This window comes from Mustela nigripes, chromosome 2 (assembly GCF_022355385.1).
Source record: "Mustela nigripes isolate SB6536 chromosome 2, MUSNIG.SB6536, whole genome shotgun sequence".
Taxonomy (NCBI): domain Eukaryota; kingdom Metazoa; phylum Chordata; class Mammalia; order Carnivora; family Mustelidae; genus Mustela; species Mustela nigripes.
The window spans coordinates 153,151,023-153,174,104 of record NC_081558.1 but is presented as its reverse complement, the minus strand read 5'-3'; the positions used below and the strand labels follow the sequence as shown (position 1 = coordinate 153,174,104).

General features: G+C 37.4%; 1 protein-coding gene across 1 annotated transcript; it reads right to left on the bottom strand.

Moving 5' to 3' along the window:
- Window positions 1–2,966: 2,966 nt before the first annotated feature.
- On the bottom strand, window positions 2,967–23,025 carry LRRC58 (leucine rich repeat containing 58). Its single transcript, XM_059391867.1, has 4 exons — window positions 22,274–23,025; window positions 13,275–13,403; window positions 12,435–12,712; window positions 2,967–8,803 (listed from the first exon to the last, which is right to left on the bottom strand). Exons 1-4 carry the CDS (start codon window positions 22,771–22,773, stop codon window positions 8,595–8,597), a joined length of 1,116 nt encoding a protein of 371 aa, XP_059247850.1. The 5' UTR covers window positions 22,774–23,025; the 3' UTR covers window positions 2,967–8,594.
- Between the last annotated feature and the right edge of the window lie 57 nt (window positions 23,026–23,082).

Sequence of the window (23,082 nt, the reverse complement as noted above, 5' to 3'; positions counted from 1 at the left end):
TTTTATACCCAGTCTTAATTTATAGGAAAAAAATACTCATAATCACATTTAAGAATATTTTCTTTTCCATGAGTTTCCATGGCTTCCTGAATAAGTTTACTTTTCTATTTAAATCTTCCATATTTACAAAGACCTTAAGAGTGCCTTATTATTCCAATTTAAGCAGTAAAATAATCATATGGTCTCATAAAGTTTCTTTTAGATCTAGCTATGATCTTAGCTAGATGTAAAAGAAACTGCAGTTGAAATTATGTGTAGTGCTTATAAAAATGGGTAGTTCAGTTGAATTACTTTCCTATCATGGAGTCTATGTTTACGGATTGACTATAGTGTTTTCCTTTGGGCAGATGTCTACATTTTCTTCTCTCTCCTGGTAATTTCAATCTGTTCCTCACCACAGCTTAGAATGTTAGCTGTTTATCTGTGGTCAAAAGAACCAGTACACAACTTGCTAAGTTTTTCCTCACCCGTGGAAAGTCTATCTCTTGCCTTGTGGCTATAACTTAAAATATTTGACCAAGCCATCCTTTTATGACTTTTACTAATAAAGTTGATCTGATTGCTTCTTTTGTATTCCACGACTCAGCAGACACTCTGATGTAGCTGAAGCTGGGTTCAGTATGACCAATCCACTTGAATATACCATCTTACATCCTCCAAGTCCTTTCAGTTCAGAAAAGAAAGTGATCGTCAAGAAGCAAAGAACATTGGATTAGCATTCAGTACCTGGTCAAAAATAGGTGTTCAAATACACACACACACACACACACACACACACACACACACACTCACACGTTTTCTAGCCCCAGCTGTCACTATTTATCTAAGAGAACTTGGGCACCTCACTTCATCTCTTTGGGTCCATTTCTTCATGTGTTAAAAACCCCAGTCCCCTGTGGTTTTTGACATCAAGTTACCATGATGTGACTTTCACTTGAGAATTATCACCCTTGATGGGCAACTGAGTCACCTGCAACTTGGGAGCTTCCACAACTATTGATGCTCAGATTCCATCTTGAGAGATCAGGTTTCAGTTGGTCTGGAGATGGGGGTCCATGCATTTATATGTCTGCAAGCCCCCATGATGACTCTAATGTGCAACCAGAATTGGGAATAGCTGCCCAGAAGAAAGCTTTCTAGCATCTTCTTCCTTCCTATCGGGAGAAAGACTAATTCATCTGTTTAGATGGCAAAAGACTGAAGATAATCTTTCCAGCTTTCTCTTTTGGGCAGCACTACGATTTGACCTGCTCTCCTTTGGATCTATGGTGTGTTCTGGTCAGTCTTGTGGAATGCCACCCAGGGGTGCACAGCCCCTGTGGGGAAAGTCTGTGGTTTTGGTTGGTTACATTCAATCTAAGGAGACTATAAAAGCCCAATTATGATAAAGCTGATATTTAGATTCCTTTCTGAAGTCTATGTCAATTTATTAATTTTAAAGAGGGGAAGAAGAGGGGAAACATATCAACAAACTTTACCAAATCTAGTCCTAACTCCTGTGTCATGAGGATTAAATAAGGTAGGTTCATGAATGTGCTTTGTAAACAGTAAGAAGCTACCAGATATTTACCCCTATTCTTGTTTCCTACCAGATCTAAAATTCTGAATACTCTGAGAGGTAGTGCAGACAGCATCACTTTGATGCTGGTTGACAAGTTACAATGCAGTACTAACGCTATTACTGATTTCCTGTCATAGAATACATTATTAAATAGAGAAAGCATAATGCTAGTGGATAATAGTGAAGTGGGAATCCAGAGGCTTGGATTCACAGACATTTGGAATTCTGGACAAGTCTCTCTGAGCTTAATTTTTTTCTCATCTCAAACAAGTGAGTCAATTTCAGACCTTTAAAGTTTCTTCTAGCTCTAACATTCTAGAGAATTTTGATGGAATTGCTTATGAAGCGGACAGTGACTGAAATGATGGATAGGACACGTCCAAGTCTCACTATACCCTGAAATGTTCTGGCTTCCTACTTGGTATCTACAGTTAGATAAGCCATTAAAGAAAATCTGACACTTATTCTAAGAACATCCCCAACTGGGCAGGTAGGGAGTTTTATCCTCAAGAAAGGAAAGAGCTCAGAGTTACACCCCATGGTCTTCCTCTTGCACCCTTCAAATTCTGAGCCTCTCCTCACCAAGAAGCCCTCCTGTATACTAGCCAGGAAGTGTTAAGCTTTTTCCATCTCAGCAAATTTGAAATATCTGTTTTTGCAGAGTGTGTCTTTCCTACCCATTCTGTTTCCCTCAACTCACAATCAGCCACAATTCTTTCAAATTTTGGAATCTAGAAAAATGTAGGGTGTTATAGGGTCACCAAATGGCATTAAAGAACAATACTAAGTACTGTAATATTAGTGTGCTCAGTTAGTACTATACTACTTTGTCTTACAACTGTTTGATTCCAGATTAAACACAATTAAGTACCTGACCTTCGTTAGCAAAATGAACTCACCAACCTCTTATTTGAGCATGCATCCATAAGTCTGTTAAGACTGTGGAAGCAGGGGCGCCTGGGTGGCTTAGTCATTAAGCATCTGCCTTCAGCTCAGGTCATGATCTCAGTCCTGGGATCCAGCCATCAGGCTCTCTGTTTGGGGGGAAGACTGCTTCTCCCTCTCCCACTCCCCCTCTTGTGTTCCCTCTCTTACAGTCTCTTTGTCAAATAAATAAAACCTTAAATAAATAAAAAAATAAAAAGACTGTGGAAGCAGAAGCAAATATAGTAGAAATATAGTAGAAAAGGACCTAATCTAATTCATCTTTAATCCTTTGTATGTAGCAAGAGAGTAAATGCTAATACATGCCTAATGTATGTATTCATGTATTGAAGAAATTCAAAGAGATGAACAGTGAATGGTACAGCAAGTAATCGGGCCAATACCAACATTTTAAGGATTTTTGGATTTTTAAAAATAAATTCAATTCACTTAAAATACTGTTACTTTTCAGAATACAGACTCAAATTCCAAGAAAGCACTTTTAATAAAATAAGGCACAATGTTTAATAAGGCAAAATTCACACAGAGGGTTAATATAACATCACATTTTCTTATATGTCCTGTGGGGGGAAAAGGAGGTATAGAATTGAAGTAGCTTAAATGTTTTTTTAGAGCCTTTACCATTACAAAGTAATACATAAATCTGATGCACTTAACTATATCTTGTCCTGAAAAGAAAATTTTATTGTTGAGTCACATTGCTGAATTACATTTATTGTTATCATTGTTTTAAATATCTACATACTTATATAGATATTCCTAATTCACAAGATTTCAAATACATAAAACTAAGAATATAAATGAAAACTAAGAAATAAGACAATGAAATTTAGTAATTTGACTAATGTAAAAGTACATATATTTTAATATCCTTTGTTGATACTTTAAAGTTTTATAAAGTCCCAAACTTTATAAAAAGCTAAAATACTGGTAACTTAAAATATTTCTCCCATATTTGTTTCTCATGAATACAAGTGGGCTCAGAAATGCAACTAACCCTAATTATGGACACACAGGGCTCTCCATGATTGTACTGTTGTAAAGTGATTGTTGAAGTTAAATTCCTTCTCAATAACATACGTAACATCACATCAATGTCAACCGTTTAATAAAGGAGTCTCTTAAAACATTAGTTGTGGACATAAGAATTAACCAGTTTAGTAATATTTTTGTAGTACCAGCAATAGCACTTTCAGTCTTATCCCAGATTTTTCTAACCACAATGTAGAATAAAAGAGTTATTTATTCACAAAGTAAGTGGTAAACGCACTTAGTCAACCTACCATGGTTTTCTGGTACAATGGTATATAAATAACCTTCATTAGATTCATAAATTTTAGTATTTACTAGATTGAATACTACCCTTTAGAATAAATTGACACTGATAAATCTCAGGTAAAAGTCTAGTAGCACCCAAATCAGTATTACCCTGTGAGTATTCAATGTTTGTTGTTAGTGAATTATTTTCTACATCAATTCTTAGCAAATATGGACCAAGGAATGATAGAAGAATAGAGATATTTACAAGTAAAATGTTAAAACATAGCCCCTTGCAACCTAGTGTTACAAAAAAACCACTCACAAAATATCCTAGGCCTCACAGCAATAATACCTTTAAATCATGCTATTAGTATGAAGATGGTTGGGAACTGCTGTCATCTCTTAGTGGTAGCAGGTAAATTTTCTTTTTAATATAAAAAAGAATATACCTTCTCACTGATTTTATTTCAGGGGACTCTGATCCTTAGGACTTGACCTCCTCCAATAGTATGCACGACTGGGATTCCCTCTACAAAAGCCATAAAAGCCCTGTTTTAGGGGAAGGAATCCCTCAGGTCACTCAGTCTTTCTCCCTCAAGTCAAATGCAAAGGGTCATTACCCTGTCACAAACAACTTACTAAATGACACAGTTCCCCAGACTTTGGGTCTACAGTGGAGGATTTAAGGCACACACTTTCTGAGCACAAATGAAGATACTGCTGCCTTTAAAAACATCACAACTATAATGAAAATACAAAAGTGGATGTTATTAAGTTAATCAAATTAGTGTTATAAGAGAATAGTGCTTAATACAGAAACAGTGACAGTCAAGTACTTTTCCAAACAAAAGGAATCAGAACTATGTATCACAGATCATGTTGCCTAAAAACATGCACATCAGCCTTTACTGTTTTAACACTCAGCACAACTTAAAAGCTGACTATTTTGGACTAAATAGGGAGTAATATTTATACTAACATAATAAAATATCTACTTTGGATAAGAAGTGAGGGGGTCATTTAAGTAAAAATGAGATATTTCTAAATAAGTGCAGTTTAATTATATACATGTTTTGTAACTGTTTTACCTAAAAAGGGTCTTATTTTGTAGAATAAGTTTTTATACAAATAAATACTGCTAAAATGTTTTAAAAGATCAAACTTTATTTGTACTAATTCTTTACTTAGTATTTTTTTTTCTTTTTTACATAGTGACAAGGTAAACATTAACCAAGGCTGTAACACAAGTTCCAGGTTAATGAGGTATTACTTTCTCCCTTTGAAAAGAGCAAGGTTGGTGGTAAGAAAATCCCATTTCCTTGCTGGCCCATCTTTATGGAAGGAAGTGGATAATCTTCCAGTAGCAGAAACCAAAAATATTTAGAGATAAAGGCTTTCAGGTGGTAAATAAGCCATGTGATTTTAAAACAATTTACTATTACTTTAAAGAACTTTCTTGGCTTAGGGATATACCTGGGTGTCTGGTGACTCCTCTGTCCTAGCCCTTTGTTACTTTCAAAGATTTCTTTCATTTAATACTCCAGCAATCAGCCTTTTCCTTCTCTTCTTTTGCTTAAATTGATATCTACCATGATATCATTTTGGAAGTTTGGCAGGATTGGTCTGCAGTATTACTCTGCTCTAGGCCTTTAACTTTTATTTACATCAACATAAAAATTTCTCAAATTTGAGGTACCATTTATAATGCGTATTTACTTTTACATTTGGTAATTTGAAGTTCCAAATAGTTAAGAATTTCCAAACACGAGACTCCTCTGGCACACACTGAGAAGTAAAATGCAAAATAACCCTCAGATCTTCCTCTGGTATTCAAATACAAGGAATCCTAAGAACCTTGACTAACTTGTCCTTAGGTCAGCCAATCCCTGGCACCAAGGAAGCAAGATATTGTTATCAGCTAATCTTATTTCCTAAAATCCTAGGACTATTCAAACTGAGTTGGTGACACTGAGAATTGGATTCTAGGAATAAAGATTACTAAGAATGTTCAACGTACCCATTTCCATTTCAAATATTAACACTGAAGAATTCCATTCTAAACACATTAATGCTGTGGTTAAGTAGTTCTATCCACAGAAGTTCTGGTCACTAAAATTGTCCAATTGGAGTTTTATCAAAAACCTAGTTCATTATGAAAATTAGTACAGATTCTTAAGTCTCAAAAATACAGTTTATTAACTAGTTTAAATATAAACATATGACTTAGCAACTAAAGAGATAGACTATCATTGCAATACATAGTCAACTATATGATTTAGGAGTTGATTGTCTGGTTTCTAAATTATCAAGTCCCTAGTATTTCATCTTCTGGCTAATTTCTACAATCACCAGTTATTAAAAAAAAAAGGGGGGGGGAGAGTAGAGAAGAGAAACAGAGAAAATCTTAGAAATTATTAGCAGCTCTTCTAAAAGATTAGGTCAAAAAGTTTTTAAAAAGATAGAACTGACAACTGAAATGCAGATTTTCAAATGTACATGTACAACAAACATGCTATTATATATTATGGTACACATCTACATATATAGCAAAGGCCAGAAACTGTTTCTAGTTGGGCCTATTTACATCTGTAATAGGTCAATCAGTTTACTTTCTTTCTGGGAAGCTGGGAAACACTTAACTGTACTTACATACCTACCCATTTATTTTACAAAGACTAACTCTTGGAAAATTACCCAAGCTAGTAAAGGATTAGGAAGTAAACTGTGGCATTTAAGCCAGAAAAATTTGGTCCTATCAATTTGGGTATTTTACTATGAATACATTATTTTCTATGAAAATATTTTATGTATTGCTATTAACTGAGTCAGGTACAGAACACTTTGGGCTTCTCACTTAGGCACTGCCTAAGTTATCTTTTCCTTTAATAATTTCATATGTAGCTTGCTGTGTCTAAATGGAGAAGTAAACAAAAACTTTACATTACGTTCATTTTATAATCTAATCACCCATGTACTACTTTGCTAGGCAGCAGAAACATACTAGATTACCTATAGAGACCTAGAAAATTTCTCAAAAGGAAAAAATATTATTACATTCTAACAAGGTGAAGGGATTCACTTTATAGCAGCGTTTCACAACTGCAGTCATGAAACTCCATCATGATGTTTCATGAATAACACATAATAAACTCTGAACTATCCTACAATATATTTTCTTCTAAAGTAAAAAATACACAAAACAAAAACCCAACATATGTACATTATTATTATCATACAACATTCTGCTTTTAAGAAATGTTGTGCCTTTAAAAAAAAAAAAAAAATGTTGTGCCTTAGTTGTGAATGCCAGGAAGTCAGAAGGGAGAGCTTCTGATGTTCTAATGTGTTTCTGATCTACATTTTATTAAAAAAAAAAAAAAAACCATAAAAACCCCCAAACTCCCATCATTTTATTATTGGTTATCTAATGACTGCTAGTATGTTTTGTGTATTTTATAACACCAAAATTATAATTCTACTATTCAATTTTTATTCCAAGTTAGGTAGTTAATAAAAATCTGGTCATTTCTAATAGCAATTAATTTGTGAAACATTTTTCTGCCATACTTAAGGGATATATTTACAAAGTTTTACATGTTATCAATACATTACTTTCAAAAAAGTATTCCATGGTTAAACTAGTTTTGGAAATTATTCTATTTCTTACAATTGAAAGACTGCCTTGAAGTCTTTACACAAATAATGGCTGCCCACAATTTTATTTGGCTTGTAACTGTTTTCTAGATTTTCTTTAAAACGTAGAGAAAGTTATAGATCAGTACACACAGGCAAAGGAGTCAGACATGACTTAAAATTTTTAAAATCATTTTCCCACTCCTTTAATGGAAGATACAAAGAAGCTTTCTAAGCTTACATCTCTTTTCTGTCAAAAGAAGTCTGACAGATTTTTAAATCAAAACCTATTATTCTGTCTTATGATGAAAAGATTAATCAAGACTGTTGCTTCCCATTAAGTGCAAAAGTGATTTCCTTACAAGGGGATCACTTCATGTTTAAACAAAAAATTCAAGGTAAAGTGGCTGTGAGCTCTTATGTCAGATAAACAGCTGTTTACCTAATTCTGTTAAAGCATATTTTAAAGTGTTCTGCATAGTATGTCAGGTTATACAGGCTGCTCTGGCATCATTACTTGAATAAATTTCTAAAATCTTGCTAGGATTAAGGCACTTTAACAGTCATTGCTGAATTATAGGAAGGAAACAGCAATCATATAGAACAAAGGAGCAGAACTAAAGAGTTTTAAAATTCCACATAAAAGTTATATCCCTTACTTTACCAGTTAGTAGGTCAGCAAGGGTTAGGTCCTATGTAACCATCTGTGAGCTTATGTGAATAGCTCTGTAATCGAGACACATGGGCAATACAAGAAGGGAGGGCTAATCCTGTTAAGGCATAGTGTTCAGTCTAAACCCAAGGACAACTCTGGTAATAATAACAGCTCTGATCATTTCTTTCTTCATCTCAACAGTAACATGTTACACCACTCATGGTTTATTATAGCACTGCTCTTCAGAATGCTCCATTGTGCCATGTGATTCATGCAAAACTTGAGTGAAAATTGCAAACAATAAAACTGCAAACAATCAGCTAAATTCGAAACCATCATTCAGAGTGAATTATATTCAAAGAATCCAAACATGGAACTGGACTCATTCCTGCTGAATGGGAAGATAAAATACAAAATCTTTTCTATCATCTCCAACTCTTTCATGGACATTAAAGATGAAGATACCATTTCAAAGTCTTTTTCTTTTCCAATCACCTTTGCTCAGTTCTTTTACATGTATCATACCACCCTCCATTCTTTTCAACCAAGAAGAACTTTCTGCATTCTGTGTGCAGCAACACTAGCTTCGTCCTCCGAGTCAGATTCACTCTGGGATGTGGAGCTGTGAGAGGCAGAACTGCAAGGGGAAGAACATTCTGGGGAACATAAGTAGTGCATCAGTGGGAGGCGGTACTTCCCACAGAAGTCCACAAATTTAATTTGTCTGACACAGCAGTCAAAGTAGACTCCTAGAGAGAAGAAGGAATTAAGTACAAAATAATCATTACAAAGCAAAGAGCCATTTCTTTTTCAACCCCTTCTCCAATATTCTGAAAAGTCATATACAGTCTCCTTTTCTGTGAATTTTAAGCAGAAGCAATAGTTGCTTCATGCCAGAAGGCCTTAGGGATGACAATTTGGCTAAAAGAGAAGGCCAGATAAGACTTATCTTTAAGGGAGCTGGTATTAAAAGGATACTGTTAGCTTCTTTTCTCTGGGTGACCTGGTGAACAATGTCTGATGGAGAGATTATAGGATACCTGAAGTGTTCTTCCTCCACTCCCCAACCTATTCCTTGGTACTACCCTACCAGCAAGAAGCTTAAACGCCCCCCTGCAAGGGACACCTGGGTGGCTCACTGGGTTAAGCAACTGCCTTGGGCTCAGGTCGTGATCCCTGGAGAGTCTGCTTATTCCTCTCCTTCTGCCCTTCCCCATGACTCATCCTCTCATGCTCTCTTTCTCTCAAATAAATAAATAAAATCTTAAAAAAAAAAAAAAACAACCCACAAAACTCCTTTAATAATGATCCTAAAAGATTTGTTGTCATTCAAAAAACTTGCAGGAAACAGACGACTTTTGATATTCTTGTTCTTATGTATTGGGAAGGGAAACTCTTACATTTCCAAAGGCTCTAAATCTACGGGTTTCAAAGCTGTTTCATGAATGATCTCACTTGATTCTCACACAATTATATACTGTTAGGTAGACTGAAACACTATTCACCTTTTTAAATTCCTAATTTGGTGCCCCTGAGATGGGGCCCTTCAGCTAAGTAAAACTACAGCTAGAGATGTGAGGAAAGCAGAGGATACTGTAGCTCGGGGTTCAGTATAAATGGAACACCTACAATTCTGGGTCCCATCACCCTTCTTCTTCTTTTTTCTTTCTTTCTTTTTTTTTTTTTGTTTAAGATTTTATTTATTTATTTGACAGACAGAGATCACATGTCGGCAGAGAAGCAGGCAGAGAAAAAGGAGGAAGCAGGCTCCCTGCTGAGCAGAGAGCCTGATGTGAGGCTTGATCCCAGGACTCTGGGATCATGACCTGAGCCAAAGGCAGAGGCTTTAACCCACTGAGCCACCCAGGCACCCCATCCCATCACCCTTCTACGGAGCAGTCTCAACCTCTATGCTCTAAGACTACTCTGTGTATCACATAAGGCTCTAAACTAAGAAGATGTGGTTCAAGCAAAGGAGAAACAATGATTTCTACTTACCTTTTTTTCCCCATTAGCTTTCTAATTTTCTGATTGTGTAGTCAGTATAATTCATAGTTTAAAAAGGGGATCTCATGGTTTGTTACTTTGAACAATTTAGGAAAGTAAAGGAATAAAGTAATAGACTGGTCAACCAATATTGATAGTAAATCCCCCAAAATGTGTTAGCATCCTAAAAAAAGATGGAAGTAATAAAATAAAGCCTTATAGAGTCACCATGAGCTAGAACAGCACAATATTAAATATTACCTTGTCATGTCTAGGATCTCAGACTCTACAAAGACAAAAAAAAATCTCTCAAAATATAAATTTATTTTTGCTGGGGCACCCAGGTGACTCAACTGGTTAAGATTTTGACTCTCATTATGGCTCAGGTGGTGATCACAAGGGTAGTGAGATCGAGCCCATGCTCCACACCCCTCAGGCTCTGTGTTCGGTGGGAAGACTACTTGAAGATTCTCTCCCTCTGCCCCCAACAACTCACGCACTTCAAGTACATGTGCTCTCTAAAATAAATCAATCTTTAAAACATTTTACTTTTCTTTAACTCAGTGTTCAATAGCTAATGAGTCTGAGGGCAGAAATGTCACTGGTCCAATTACTGTATAATCTGGATTTTTAAACTAATAATTTTTAAAGTATATTTGTTTATAAGATAAATTACATCAGTATACTAAAAAAAAAGTCATTTTAAAAAAGCATTTAAAAGAGACAAGAGAATTCTTACACAGGTCCATTTTTAGGAAAGGATATTTTCAAAGAACAGATTAGACATGTTATTATGTCCTAAGGCCTGGTGGGAATGCTGTCCCTCACCACTGTTAAAGCCAACTTGAGGGATGCCTGGGTGGCTCAGTCCAATAAACTTCTGCTTTTGGCTCAGGTCACCATCCCAGAGTCCTGGGAATAAGTCCTGCATTGGCTCCCTTCTCCCTTTGCTTGTGCACATGCTCACTCTTGCTCTCTGATAAATAAATCCTTTAAAAAAAAAAAAAAAAGCCAACTTGGGAAAGGAGAGCTACAGAGAAAGCTAAGCACTTCTAATCTGGCATATCACAGCACCGCACCTTCTGCTTCTAAGAGTGAGTGGCCAGAAATGGCCCAGAAGATCACCTTTTGTAAACCAAGAGTGTCTTTTTTATTTTTTAATATTCTTTGGGGAACTTAAATCATTTTCTCTCTTTTAACCTTCAAACAGTTTCAAGACATGATGGGACTTCTAGGGAAAATCTCATCTGGCTCTGATCATCATTATGCAGCATCTCCTTAGCACCTATATTTCTCCTACAATGGTAAAAACCTTCTGTACTCACATTTGATTAGATTTTTAAAAAGCAGTCTTTTATGAGAGACCCAAAATAAAATGACCTGCTATCAGTCACCAGCTCCCACCTACACACCCTGGCACTTTAGGCCTTTGTAACCAGACCTCAACGTTATCATCTACTTCTCTTTCATGTACTTCCCTAACTGTATAATATTTGAGCCAAATTATTACTCATCCAATATTGTGTCCCATACTGTTTTCTCTCCAATTTTGCTCTCTCCAGCTGAAAAGTTTCCTATCCTCAATCTTATTTACCATATCAAAATACAACTCATCCTTCAAGAATGTACTCTCTTCCTCCTTTGATTTCCAGTAGTACTTTGAACTTCTATTTTACTCTGCCTTACAGTCTTTCATTTCTTTAATTCCCTCCAAATGCTATCAGCTCAAGACATTTTTTAAAAAGATTTTGTCAGAGAGAGAGAGAGTGTGTGTGTGAGCTTGAGCACAAGCAGGGGGAGCAATAGGCAGAGGGAGAAGGAGGTAGAACCTTGGGATCATGACCTGAGCCAAACGTAGATGTTTAACCAACTGAGCCACCCACATGTCCCTAAATTCAAGAAATTCTGAATCATGGATGTATAAGAATATAAAAGTCCAAGGTATATTCCAAAATTGGCACATTTAACCAATTCTCCTACATTCTGAATCATAATCTATAAAGGTACCTGATACTCATAACAGTGGGTCTAGGAAAATGTCCTTCAAATAAATATGAAAGGTAGCTAAATATTTTAGAGGCTCTTTTTAAACTGTTATGACTGTTTATGTTTCTTTTTATTTTACTAGCTTACTCTATTATCTTGTGACAATTCCAAGATATGATGAGACTTTTGGGGTATTTTCCTTTTGTATGAATTGTAAAATACTTTAAAAAAAAAAAAAGGGAGAGGAGGGAAAAATGTCTTACTTTTCTGGTAAAAGGGTGAAAGGGTGAGGGAAACAAAGAGGCTAAATGCCTTTCTCTGGAAGAAGATGACTAATTAAAAATACTTAGACTATCAATATAAAAAATAGCTAAATGAATGGAAAAGATATACACTGAATTAACTTACCTCCACACTTTGGGTTCGGGCAATTGGTGGCTAAGCTCAAGTATCTAAGAAGATTCTCAGGAAGATCATATGGAGTGTAGGAAATATTTCGAATTTTAATGGTCCGTGCAGCTAATTCCAGGAGAGTTGGAGGGTCATAGGTTAAATCTCTAACAAAACGAACAACCAATGGATTTCCTCGCAAACTCAACTCTTCCAAATGAATAAGGTTGAGGATCTCTCGAGGCAGGTATGTCAGCAAGTTATTGTGAAGACTGAGGGAACGAAGTGAATGCAACCTACAATGAATGCAGTACAAAAATTAATGGCAGTGAGCAAACTAACTACTATGAAAGCTAAGCAAAGAACTTGATTTCCCAAGCAATTAAGGCCAACAGAAGTAAAACAGAAAGGAGCTGAAACTAAACCAGAGTACAGACTTGTCAATATCATGAGATGACATTTGCCCATAGGATCTTACAGAATGTAGAATAATAATCAGTATTCTTATGTGCTAGGCTGATATAAATGCTAGATTTAAAGATTGTTTTAGCAAGCTTTATCATTTGGATACCTACAAGAAAGATTTAAAATGCAACAGAAATCAAAAGCCTTCACATTATTTCATCAGGGTAAAAATATTTCATATCAAATATAAAATCAGTAAAATTCCATAAAACCTGGGGAAATCTATGCCAAATTACTCTGTTTTTGATTAGAGAAAACAGGCTAAACAAGTATTTTGAGACATTAACTGGGGCATTTAAAATAATGTTAAAAATAAGCAACTCAAGTCATAGCAAACCTCAGAACTGTAATTCTCATGTATTATTTACTTTGAGAATGCCTAAAATTACTCACTGTGAAAGCTGAGGAGGCACACTTTGGATTTTGTTGTCACATAATACCAAATAACTGAGAGAAGGTAAATTTGCTAATTCTGGTGGGATTTCTCTGATAAAGTTTCCTCCGAGATATAAACACTCTAAACTGTAAAAATAAATGAACAAAAACAAAAATATAAACAAAAATTGGACAAGACATCCCAAGGTCTTTATTACAAGCAACACATTTTATTTATTGATTCAGCAAATGTTTTATCTAGAATTTGCTATATACTATACAGCCTCTAGAGAAATAATGCAATTTTCAGAGAGCTTATATTATAGGTAAGCAGGTAAGACATGCTATTATAATTAAACTCAAAACAAGGCCAAAGGTAAGTATAACCTGATTAAAATACCAAAATAAGTAGAGCGATCCATAAATGATAGAGGAGTTAATAAAAGCAGAGAAGTAAGAAAAGGACACAGTGCTTAGGACTGGCAAAGTTTTGGAGAAGTGTTATGACTTCAGATGGACCATGAATTTGGCCCATGCAGATGGGAAGAAAGAAGGCATTTCAGGTTGGAGGAAAGGGCTTTTATGGGACAATGGACACATCTTTTAAACAGAAGAGCAGAGCTCCTGATGAAGATTCCAGAGAAAAGGCTGAAGGAAAGCCGGATTTTGTGCTGGTAGGCATGGATTTCATGCACTTTTTAGGCAATGGGAAAACCACTAACCTTTTTCTGAAAAGAATGGGAAAACATGGCTGAAGTCTACATTTTTTCTTTGCTCTTATTATAGCAAAAGCATTCTTCAGGAGCTTTCTAAATTAATTGTGTAAAATGACCACTATCATGAAATTAAAGTTCCAGATAGTTACCTTATTTTCCATCAAGTCACCAACATTTTAGACATAGCATTCTTTTAAGCATAGCATTTAGACTAGCATTCTTTTAAGACACCTTTGAATGTGGGGAAAAAATAGCCCACTAAACTATTACCCAAACTTTCAGGATAAGAATTATCTGGGATACTTTTAAAGCTGCAAATTCCAGGCCCCATCCAGATTCACTATATCAGATTTCCACGGTAAGATTTTACAATATAAGGTTAAGAGAGTAAGGTTAAAGGTAAAGCCAAGTTACTCTGCAGAGCTACAGCTAATTACAAATCCATAACTAGCAAATTAAGAGTCCTTCTTATCATATAGCCCTGCCAATACTTATTATCGTTTGCTTTAAGTTTTATTTACTTTTTTACTATTTTATTATGTGAAAAATGGAACCATTCTGTTCTTTTAATTTGCAACTCTCTAGATATTAATGAATTCAGCATCTCTCTATATGTTTTTGGCCATTTGTGTATCTTCAGAGAATTGCCTGTTCCTATTCTTTACCCATTTTTCTCACAGGTTTATATGGTTTTCTGTTATTAATTTGCTGGGAGCTTCGTTGTTAAATATATGTTCCGCATAATCTTGTTCCTCTGTGACGTAGAGCATGGTCTACTTTTGTTCACATTTTGCATGTGTAAAATGAATGTGGAGCTACTAGTATTGAACTTATTAACTATGCAACCCATAGTTGATTCTTTTGCCTCCTTGCTCTGATGGTTAGCCTTCTACCAGAACTGCAGTTTTCCTTCTTCCCTTTATAATTACCAAGTTTTTCTCTTTCCCCTTAAAATATAGAAGCTATAACACAAATAAATCTTTGCTGATTGTTCCTTAACTCACATGAAGCATTTCTCTTTTTTCCTTTTAATCCATTTGTCTTAAAATCTATCTCTTTTAATTATAAAAATTGCCTCTTGGTTTTATTTTTGTCTGTATTCATTTCATTTAAAACAGCATTCACCAGTATAAGAACTTAAGCCTGTTACTTATTCTTGTTATGCCCGTTTCTTCCTCTTCAAAATGGAATAATATTATATATTAAACAAAGTGCCTAGTTAACAAATATGAACTAGGCATCTACCATGTGCCAGGCACCATTCTAGGGAACACAGTATAAATAAGATCGAATTTTTGACCTTACAGTCTAGTGAGATAGATAATAAATCAGTGTATTATGTCTGAGGGCTTTAAGTGTTACCTCCCTAAAAAGGGAGGTAATCAGATGGTAATGGAAGTGAAATTCTAGACAGGGTGGTTAGGAAAGGTTTCTTTTAGATGACATGTGAACAGAAATATGAATGAAATGAATGAGTACAAATTCCTAAGATAGAAAATGCTTGGTGTGTTGCCATTTGTGGGTACATGAGGGTGGTAGAAGAGGGAGAGTGGTGGTCAGAGAGGTCGCGTGGGCCTTTTGGGCCTCAGTAAGGATTTTGAATTTTATCCTAAGTAGGAAGGATTTTGAACAAAGTTGTGTAACTTTACTTACACTTTAGAAATATCACTGTGTCTACCAGCTTAGTAAGTGGTGGGGAGCAGAGAGCACAATGGGAGGAGTTGAAGTTGGATGACCAGACTGTAGCCTAATGAGGTAGTACAGACATGAAATGATAGAGATTTCTTTGGTATATCTTTTTCTACCTATTATTTTTAATTTATTGGGGTATTTCTATTTTAAGTGTAACTCTTATAAGCAGGATGCAACTTGATTTTGGTAAGTTTAGACCCGTGTTTTCTATTAACATGGTATACCTAAATATCTTTTTTCTCTTCTGTTCTTTTGTCATATTTCATTCAAGTTTCTCTTCTTCCCATTCTCCCTCTACTATTTTGAACTGTATATGCTATTTCTGTCTTGCTAGTAGTTACCCCTTGAATTTGCTTTGCTCTCCCTCTCACTCCCAAACACACATCCATGCTCCTTTCTGTTCTTCTCTTTATACCATTTAGAATTAGATCTATCTTGATTTGAAAATAAACTTATTTCCAATTAGTAACTATTCAAATTCATCAATATGTTTTACCAATTTCCTTGTTTGGCATTGTTTTTGGAGCTTATTATTTTATTTATAATTCCAAATTTTATTAAAATTAGTTCTCGGGGTGCCAAGGTGGCTCAGTTGGTTAAGCGTCTGTCTTCAGCTCAGGTCATGTTCCTAAGATCCTGGGCTCGAGCCCCGAGTCAGACTACCTGCTCAGTGGAGAACCTGCTTCTGCCTCTCCTTTCAGCTCATCCTCTCTCTCTCTCTATCTCTGTGTCTCTCGCTATCTCTCTCTCTCCCTCAAAAAAAGGAAAAAAAGTTAGCTTAGAATCTTGGAGCACCTCGTGGCTCAGTGGGTTAAAGCCTCTGTCTTCAGCTCAGGTCATGATCCCAGGGTCCTGAGATCAAGCCCCACATCAGGCTCTCCGCTCAGCGGGGGGCCTGCTTCCTCCTCTCTCTGCCTGCCTCTCTGACTACTTGTGATCTCTCTGTCAAATAAATAAATAAATAAAATCTTAAAAAAACAATTAGTTCTCATACCCCAAAATAGGTTGGCCCTAGATAAGCTTGTTTTCAAGCTGTGAGGTACAAACTTGCTATGCTAGTAAAGACCGTGCTATTTCTTTTAAAGTCCATTTTTCTTAGAGTATATATTTAACAAGTTTTTCCGTAAGGACCATGGTTGTTAATCTTTGAATTCTTTGTCTTTTATGTTTTTACCTCTTTCCTTCACTGTTGAGTAACAGCTTGGCTAGGCATAAAATTCTAGGTTGACATTACTTTTCCTTAGCACCTAGAAGATACTATTCCATTATCTTACTACAGCCAGTATTACTATTGTAATTGTTTTTGGAGCTTATCTGTAGGTAATCAGTTTTTTTCTCATTAGGAGCCATTAGGGCCTTTTTTCTCTATTATTCTTAAGTTTTACTGAATGTTGCAAGATATCAGTTTAGAGTGCTCTTCCTTTAATTGTGGGGAACTGTTAGCTACTATTACATCAAACACAGCCTTTCCTACATTTTCTCTATTCTCTTTCTACAGTTCTTACTAAACAGCAGTATGAATTTCAGGATCAAGTTTACATGAAAGAAACATTCCTTTCATACTCTCCATTTCTTTTCTTTCTTTCTTTTTTTTTTTTAAAGATTTTATTTATTTATTTATGAGAAAGATAGAGAGTGAGGGAGAGAGTGAGGGAGAGAGAGAGCATACAAGCAGGGAAGGGGCAGAGGGAGAGGGAGAAGCAGACTCCCAGCTGAGCAGGGAGCCTGACACAGTAGGACTCGATCCCAGGACTCTGGGATTGCGACTTAAGCCACCCAGGCACCCCTTTACTCTCCATTTCTTTCTTTATTTTTTTGTGCTGCATTCCAGGAGAATGCCTCAGTAAGATCTTTTACCTTAATGATTCATTCATCAGCTGACTTCAGTATACTATTTGGCACACTGAGTTCACAATTACCTTTTTTTTTTCATTTCTAGGAATTCTAACTGGGATTTTCATAATTGTTCGTTTTTAACTTTCTTATTCTTGTTTCGTTGATGAAGTTCCTACCTTCACCTCTCTGAAGTTAGAAATCATACTTACTTCAAAGTCCTTTAGAGTAACTTACATGTATTTTCTTAGGCACAATTTCTTTCATTTGTTGAATTTCTATCTGTCTTTCATAATCTCAGACTTCCTTGATATGTAGTGATTTTAAAAAGCTAACTTGAATCTTAAGTTTTGTCAATTTAAAAATATATTCATACTTTTTCCTATTTCTGATTGTGCAAATCTTTCCAAGATTGCATCTCTCTTTTGAATTACAATGCTTAGTATAAGTAAGCAGACAACTTTAATTCTGATAGGTTATTTTTTTCTCTTTTGAAGATTATCTTGTAGAAAAAATCAACTGTGTGGATATAAGAATTCTATTAAACGTGAATGTCTGAATGCTGGTTAGAAAAACAAAACAAAACAAAACAAAAACAACAAAAAACCACAAAAAGTTCCTGAGCAGGATTATCTGATCTACCAAATATGGTGTAAGTTAATGCTTGATTACTCAGAAATCTCTCTTTTTCTGAGGGAAGCTACTAGAATAGAATAAAATAGAGTAGAATAGAAAGAACATTTGGAATCCTAATCAAAGAAATTATCCCAGAAAAGGAACGATTTTAATGAGAAGACTATCTGGGGAAAAATTTAGCAATCCTGAAAGTTCTTTTATAAAGAATTTGATAGTCAAATAAAGAACAATTTGCAACAGAGTCTAATGGTAGAGAAAAGAAAATAAGGTGAAGAAAGGGAAAAGTGATTCAGAGCAAATTTAAATCTTGTCCTTTCTATTTAAGTCAAGAATTGAGAGAAATTATCGTCTGGTTGTTAGTTATGACTCAATGTCTGCTCCTATCAATGCTTTGGAGTGTACACAGAAAGAAAGGATGCCAAACTTTAGTAGTTACTATAACTTTACCTGAAAAATATCTGATGTTCTAAAAAATAACTAAGCCCACTATTTCAAAATCATATAAATTCTCTGTGGTTATCATTAGAGTACACAACCAACATATTAAATTTATACTTTCAGACCTATTTCTCACTTTGAAACTCAAATAATTTCCGAGGTTCTATGGACTTGAAGCCTTTCAGTTATTTGGGCAAATTAAACTTCCAAGACACATTCTACTGTTTCCAAAAATGCTTTTGAAAGGAGAAAAGAAACTACTGTTGAATTTTAAGCAAAACTGTAGTGTTTAAAAGTTCTTGTGATATATTTCTGTCAGCATCGCACTTCTGTTCATCGAGCTTGGAACAAGTCTATTTTTTAGTGTTTGATGAATATCAAAACAGAAAAGTCATTTATAGAATTTATAAAATTCTTCCCTTCCTTTCTGTTTAGCATTAATCCACCAATGTTAAATTTGTTTCTTGGAAAGGTATCTTGATTCTCCAATCCTTAGGGATACTGAAGTGAGTGCCTTTTTTCTAGCAAGGCCAATGACCCACTAAAAAAACAGATGAGGCCCTTAGTGCCAATAACTTTAACCACAGGTATAAGTAGAAAATATTTTGCTCCTCCACCCAAATAAAAATGACATTAAGAGGGGCGCCTGGGTGGCTTAGTCGGTTAAGGGGCGCCTGGGTGGCTTAGTCGGTTAAGCATCTGTCTTCAGCTCAGGTAATAAACAGGGTTCTGGGATCCAGCCCCGAGTCGGACTCCTTGCTCAGTGGGGAGCCCGTTTCTCCCTCTCCCTGTCTGCTGCTTCCCCTGCTTATGCTCTCTCTTGCTTGTTATCTCTCCTCTGTCAAATAAATAAATCTTTTAAAAAAATTACATTAACAAAAATATAAATTTGTTCTACATTACGGTTGGTTAAAGGGAGATGGAATTCCAGCAACACAGCTTTGTAAAAGAAGGCAGGACATAGGAAGAGAAACACAGAAAGATAAGAACCATACATCTATGGATAAAGAAAGTAGTTTTCTTGAGGGAGCATCCCTGTATCGAATCATTTTTAAATATTATCACTCACCACAAGCTTTTAAAGTACATGAACCACATGAATCTTATTATCACTATCTGGCTTCAAGCAAGTGACTGATACTAAATCTCAGTGTCTTCATCTGTTAAAAAAGGCAGGTGGGCAGAGGGGCGGGAAGTGAATCAGGCCATTGCCCAGGTTGTTTCTACTTTTCTAAGATTGTGTTTTTACTTCTAAGATTTTATTTCTATACCACCCTTTTAGCCTACAGTCAACTCGAATTTAAATTTGGAACATGGCCTAAACCTTTACTGATTCTTATCAGTAAAGAGAAATGGAGCATAAAACTAAAAAATGAAAAACACTGACAAAAAAGATCCCATACACAACTGAAGCTGAAGATACAATGACCAAAAAGCATAGTTAATTAGCTAGAAAATCAGGTCAACCAACCATGTAAACAGTTTTGACCAATCGTCCTGATCGCATATGTAACAGAAGTCAGAAGGATTAGGTTCTAGCCCCATTCTGTCACCGAAGAAAATTCTTGGTTTTGGACTCAAGAGATCCCGAGATCAAATCCAGCTCTACCACTCATTGGCTTTGGGTTCTTATAACTTAACCTCTCAAAGCCTCAGTTTTTTCTTATCTCACCAAGGCATTGTGAGAATTAAAAAGGATATTTAGAGCCTCAACTGCAGAGCCTACAGCATTGTAAGTATTCAATAAATAGGATTTTTGCCTACCTTTCCCCCCATGTGATGGAAATAAGTGCTCTAGGTATTTCTTAGTATGTTAAGAAGACTCAAATGAGAAGGTTGGAATTATGTAACTTCAAAATTAGGAGGAACCAAGGACTGTCAATTTTATGTCTAAATCTCTGTCCAAGTTTTCTATATTTCTTAATATCTTTTCTAGTATCACCCAGGTGTAAGTGATCATCATCTCTCATGCTACTAGAATGACCTCCTTTAAGCAGCCCTCAAAATCTCTTTTCATCTCTCCACCCCTGCTGCACAGCAAAAAGGCTGATGTGCTTAAAACTTTCCCATGTGTATTTAGAATAAAATCCAAACTTTACCATGGCCTTCAGGATCCCACATGGCCTGGGATTGGTCCAAGTTTCTGTCTGCCAACTTTCACTCTTGGCCACTTTTTCACTACACTCTAGTACAATGTCTTCCTTTCAAAATGTTGGCCTTCAGTTCCCCTTGATTTCCGGCATTTACACGCATTGTTTCTTTTACCTAGACTGAACCCACCACACCCTCTCCTAGTTAATTCTTATTCTTCCTTCAAAATTCTCAATTCTCCATTCTCAATTCAAATGTTACCTGTTCAAGGACCAAAGTCAGGTCCCTCTGTTATTTCAAGGCACTCCACTTGTTTTCATAGAACTTACAAAAACTGTATTTAAAAATGAGGTTTATAATTCATTGTTTAATGTCTCCAATTAGTATGTTAACTCCAGGAGAACAGGACCATGTTCACCACTGTATCCCCAGTACCTAGGACAGTGCCTGACACATGGTTAAGTACTTCATAAATATCTGTTGATGAGTTATTGGACATCTTGTCCTAATGCCTTATTTTTCAGATTAGGAAGCTGTGGTCAGGATATGTTAAGTGACCTGCCTAAGGGTGGGACACCAAGAGTTCTTATTCCCATCCAATGTTCTTTTCACCATACTTATCTCTTTCTAGTTCTACTATTCTGTTATCTCAGAAAACTCAATAAAGGATGTGGAAATATTTTACAGATGACAAACATTGTGTTTTTGTTTTTGTTTTCCACTTTGGACAATATACTTAATCTTTCTCTATATCTCACACCCTGAAGAGCACTTTTAGACAACTTTTGCTATCCTGCTTCTCTGCTTCCTCCTTCCATTTAATTCAATATCTATTTATTTACTGAATAATCTGGTAAGGCAGACCTCTGAACAAGGAATTATAATCAATAAGGTAAATGCAATGGTGGGATGAATGAGGTACACAGGAAGTCCAGTTCAGCTAATAACCGTCCAGGAACCAGTAAAGGAAGAAAACAGACAGCCCTGGAAGTAGGTTCTGAAGGCTGAACAGGAGTTACTCAGGGGCAGGCAACATTCCAGGCAAAGGGAACTGCCCATGTATAGAGGCCCTGCATCCATTCGCCGCGTATTTAGTAAGTGCCCCTATGGTGCTGGTAAACTGCATGGCTCACTGAATTTCACAAACAGTGCTAGTATTGCTACAGGAAAAGGATAGCAGAAAATGGAGCGGGAAGCAGGGGTTTGGTCAGAGTATCTTGTCTGTCATGCTAAAAGGCATGGAAAACCACCACAGACGTCAGAGCAGGGAAGTGACCACTTCCGACGGACATCTGTTTGAGTACCTACTCAGTTGGGATCACCCCCCCCCCCCAACATCCCCCGGAACCCAAGAAAAAAGAAAAACTGCCTCGAAAATCTGCTCAGGGAAAACACAATCCCAAAGGCTGTCTCACACGCGATCTTACAGGATCTTCACTTAAAACTCGCTGAGACGGCGGGGCAGTGACCACTGCCAAAGAATTAAAGAGCGAGCCTGGAAGCAGGCGGTTGGTTACGTGACAAATGACGGGCGCCCAGACCAGGCCTAGGGCTCGGGCGCTCCTGGACGTCGCCCCGGGCTTCCCTACTCTGGGTCAGGGCCCCGCTCACCTCTGCAAGTTCTCGATCTCGGCCGGGATGCTCTGCAGCTGATTGCCACCCAGGCTGAGGGTCTGCAGCGCGCGGAGCTCCAGCAACGACGCGGGCACCTCCTGGAAGCAGTTCCCGCTGAGGTTGAGCATCTGGAGGCTGCGGCAGAGCGGCGACTGGGCCAGGCCCTTGGGCAGCGCGCCGGGCCCGCCGAGCCGGTTGTTCTTGGCCAGCAGCGTGCGCAGGCCGCTCAGCGCAAGCAGCTCCGGCCCGAGCGCGGTCAACGCGTTGCCGCTCACGTCCAACAGCTGGAGGTGCTGGAAACCGCTGCTCAGCGCCCGCGGCAGCGACACCAGACGGTTATAAGGCAGCAGCAGCCGGAGCAACGCCTCACGGGCGCCGCGCCGCTCCTCGCCCCGCGCCTCCAGCTCCAACTCCACAGTCTCCGGGGACATGCTGAGGCGGGACAAGTTCAACTCGGCCTCCCCCGCCGTGGCCACCGCCGCTCCGGCCTCCTCCATCCCGGCCGCCGCGGGGCCCCTGGCCCCGGAACCGAAGGGCTTCGCACGCAATCCACAGGCCAGGAGCTCCGCGGCGCCCCGGAACTTGAACCGAGGGCTGCGTCGGAAGTGGCGCGGGCGAGCGCTAACCCCGCGGGCCCCAGCCGAGTCACGCGACGCTAGGCGGCAGGGTGCGCGCGCCGCTTGGCCGGGGGAGGCGGCTGTGTTTCACGTGGCGCGCGGCACTGAGGAGGGGTGCCGGCGGGGGCAGAGGCCGGGTGGCCGCGCGGTTGTCCTTTGAACCTCGGGGGGTTTGAACAGCCGCGGTTT

Coding starts and splice junctions, on each gene's coding strand:
- LRRC58 (XM_059391867.1), bottom strand. CDS start 22,773: ATGGAGGAGGCCGGAGCGGCGGTGGCCACGGCGGGGGAGGCCGAGTTG. Junction 13,404..22,273: donor GAGATCGAGAACTTGCAGAG/GTGAGCGGGGCC, acceptor TTATTTTTACAG/TTTAGAGTGTTTATATCTCG. Junction 12,713..13,274: donor GTGCCTCCTCAGCTTTCACA/GTGAGTAATTTT, acceptor CATTCATTGTAG/GTTGCATTCACTTCGTTCCC.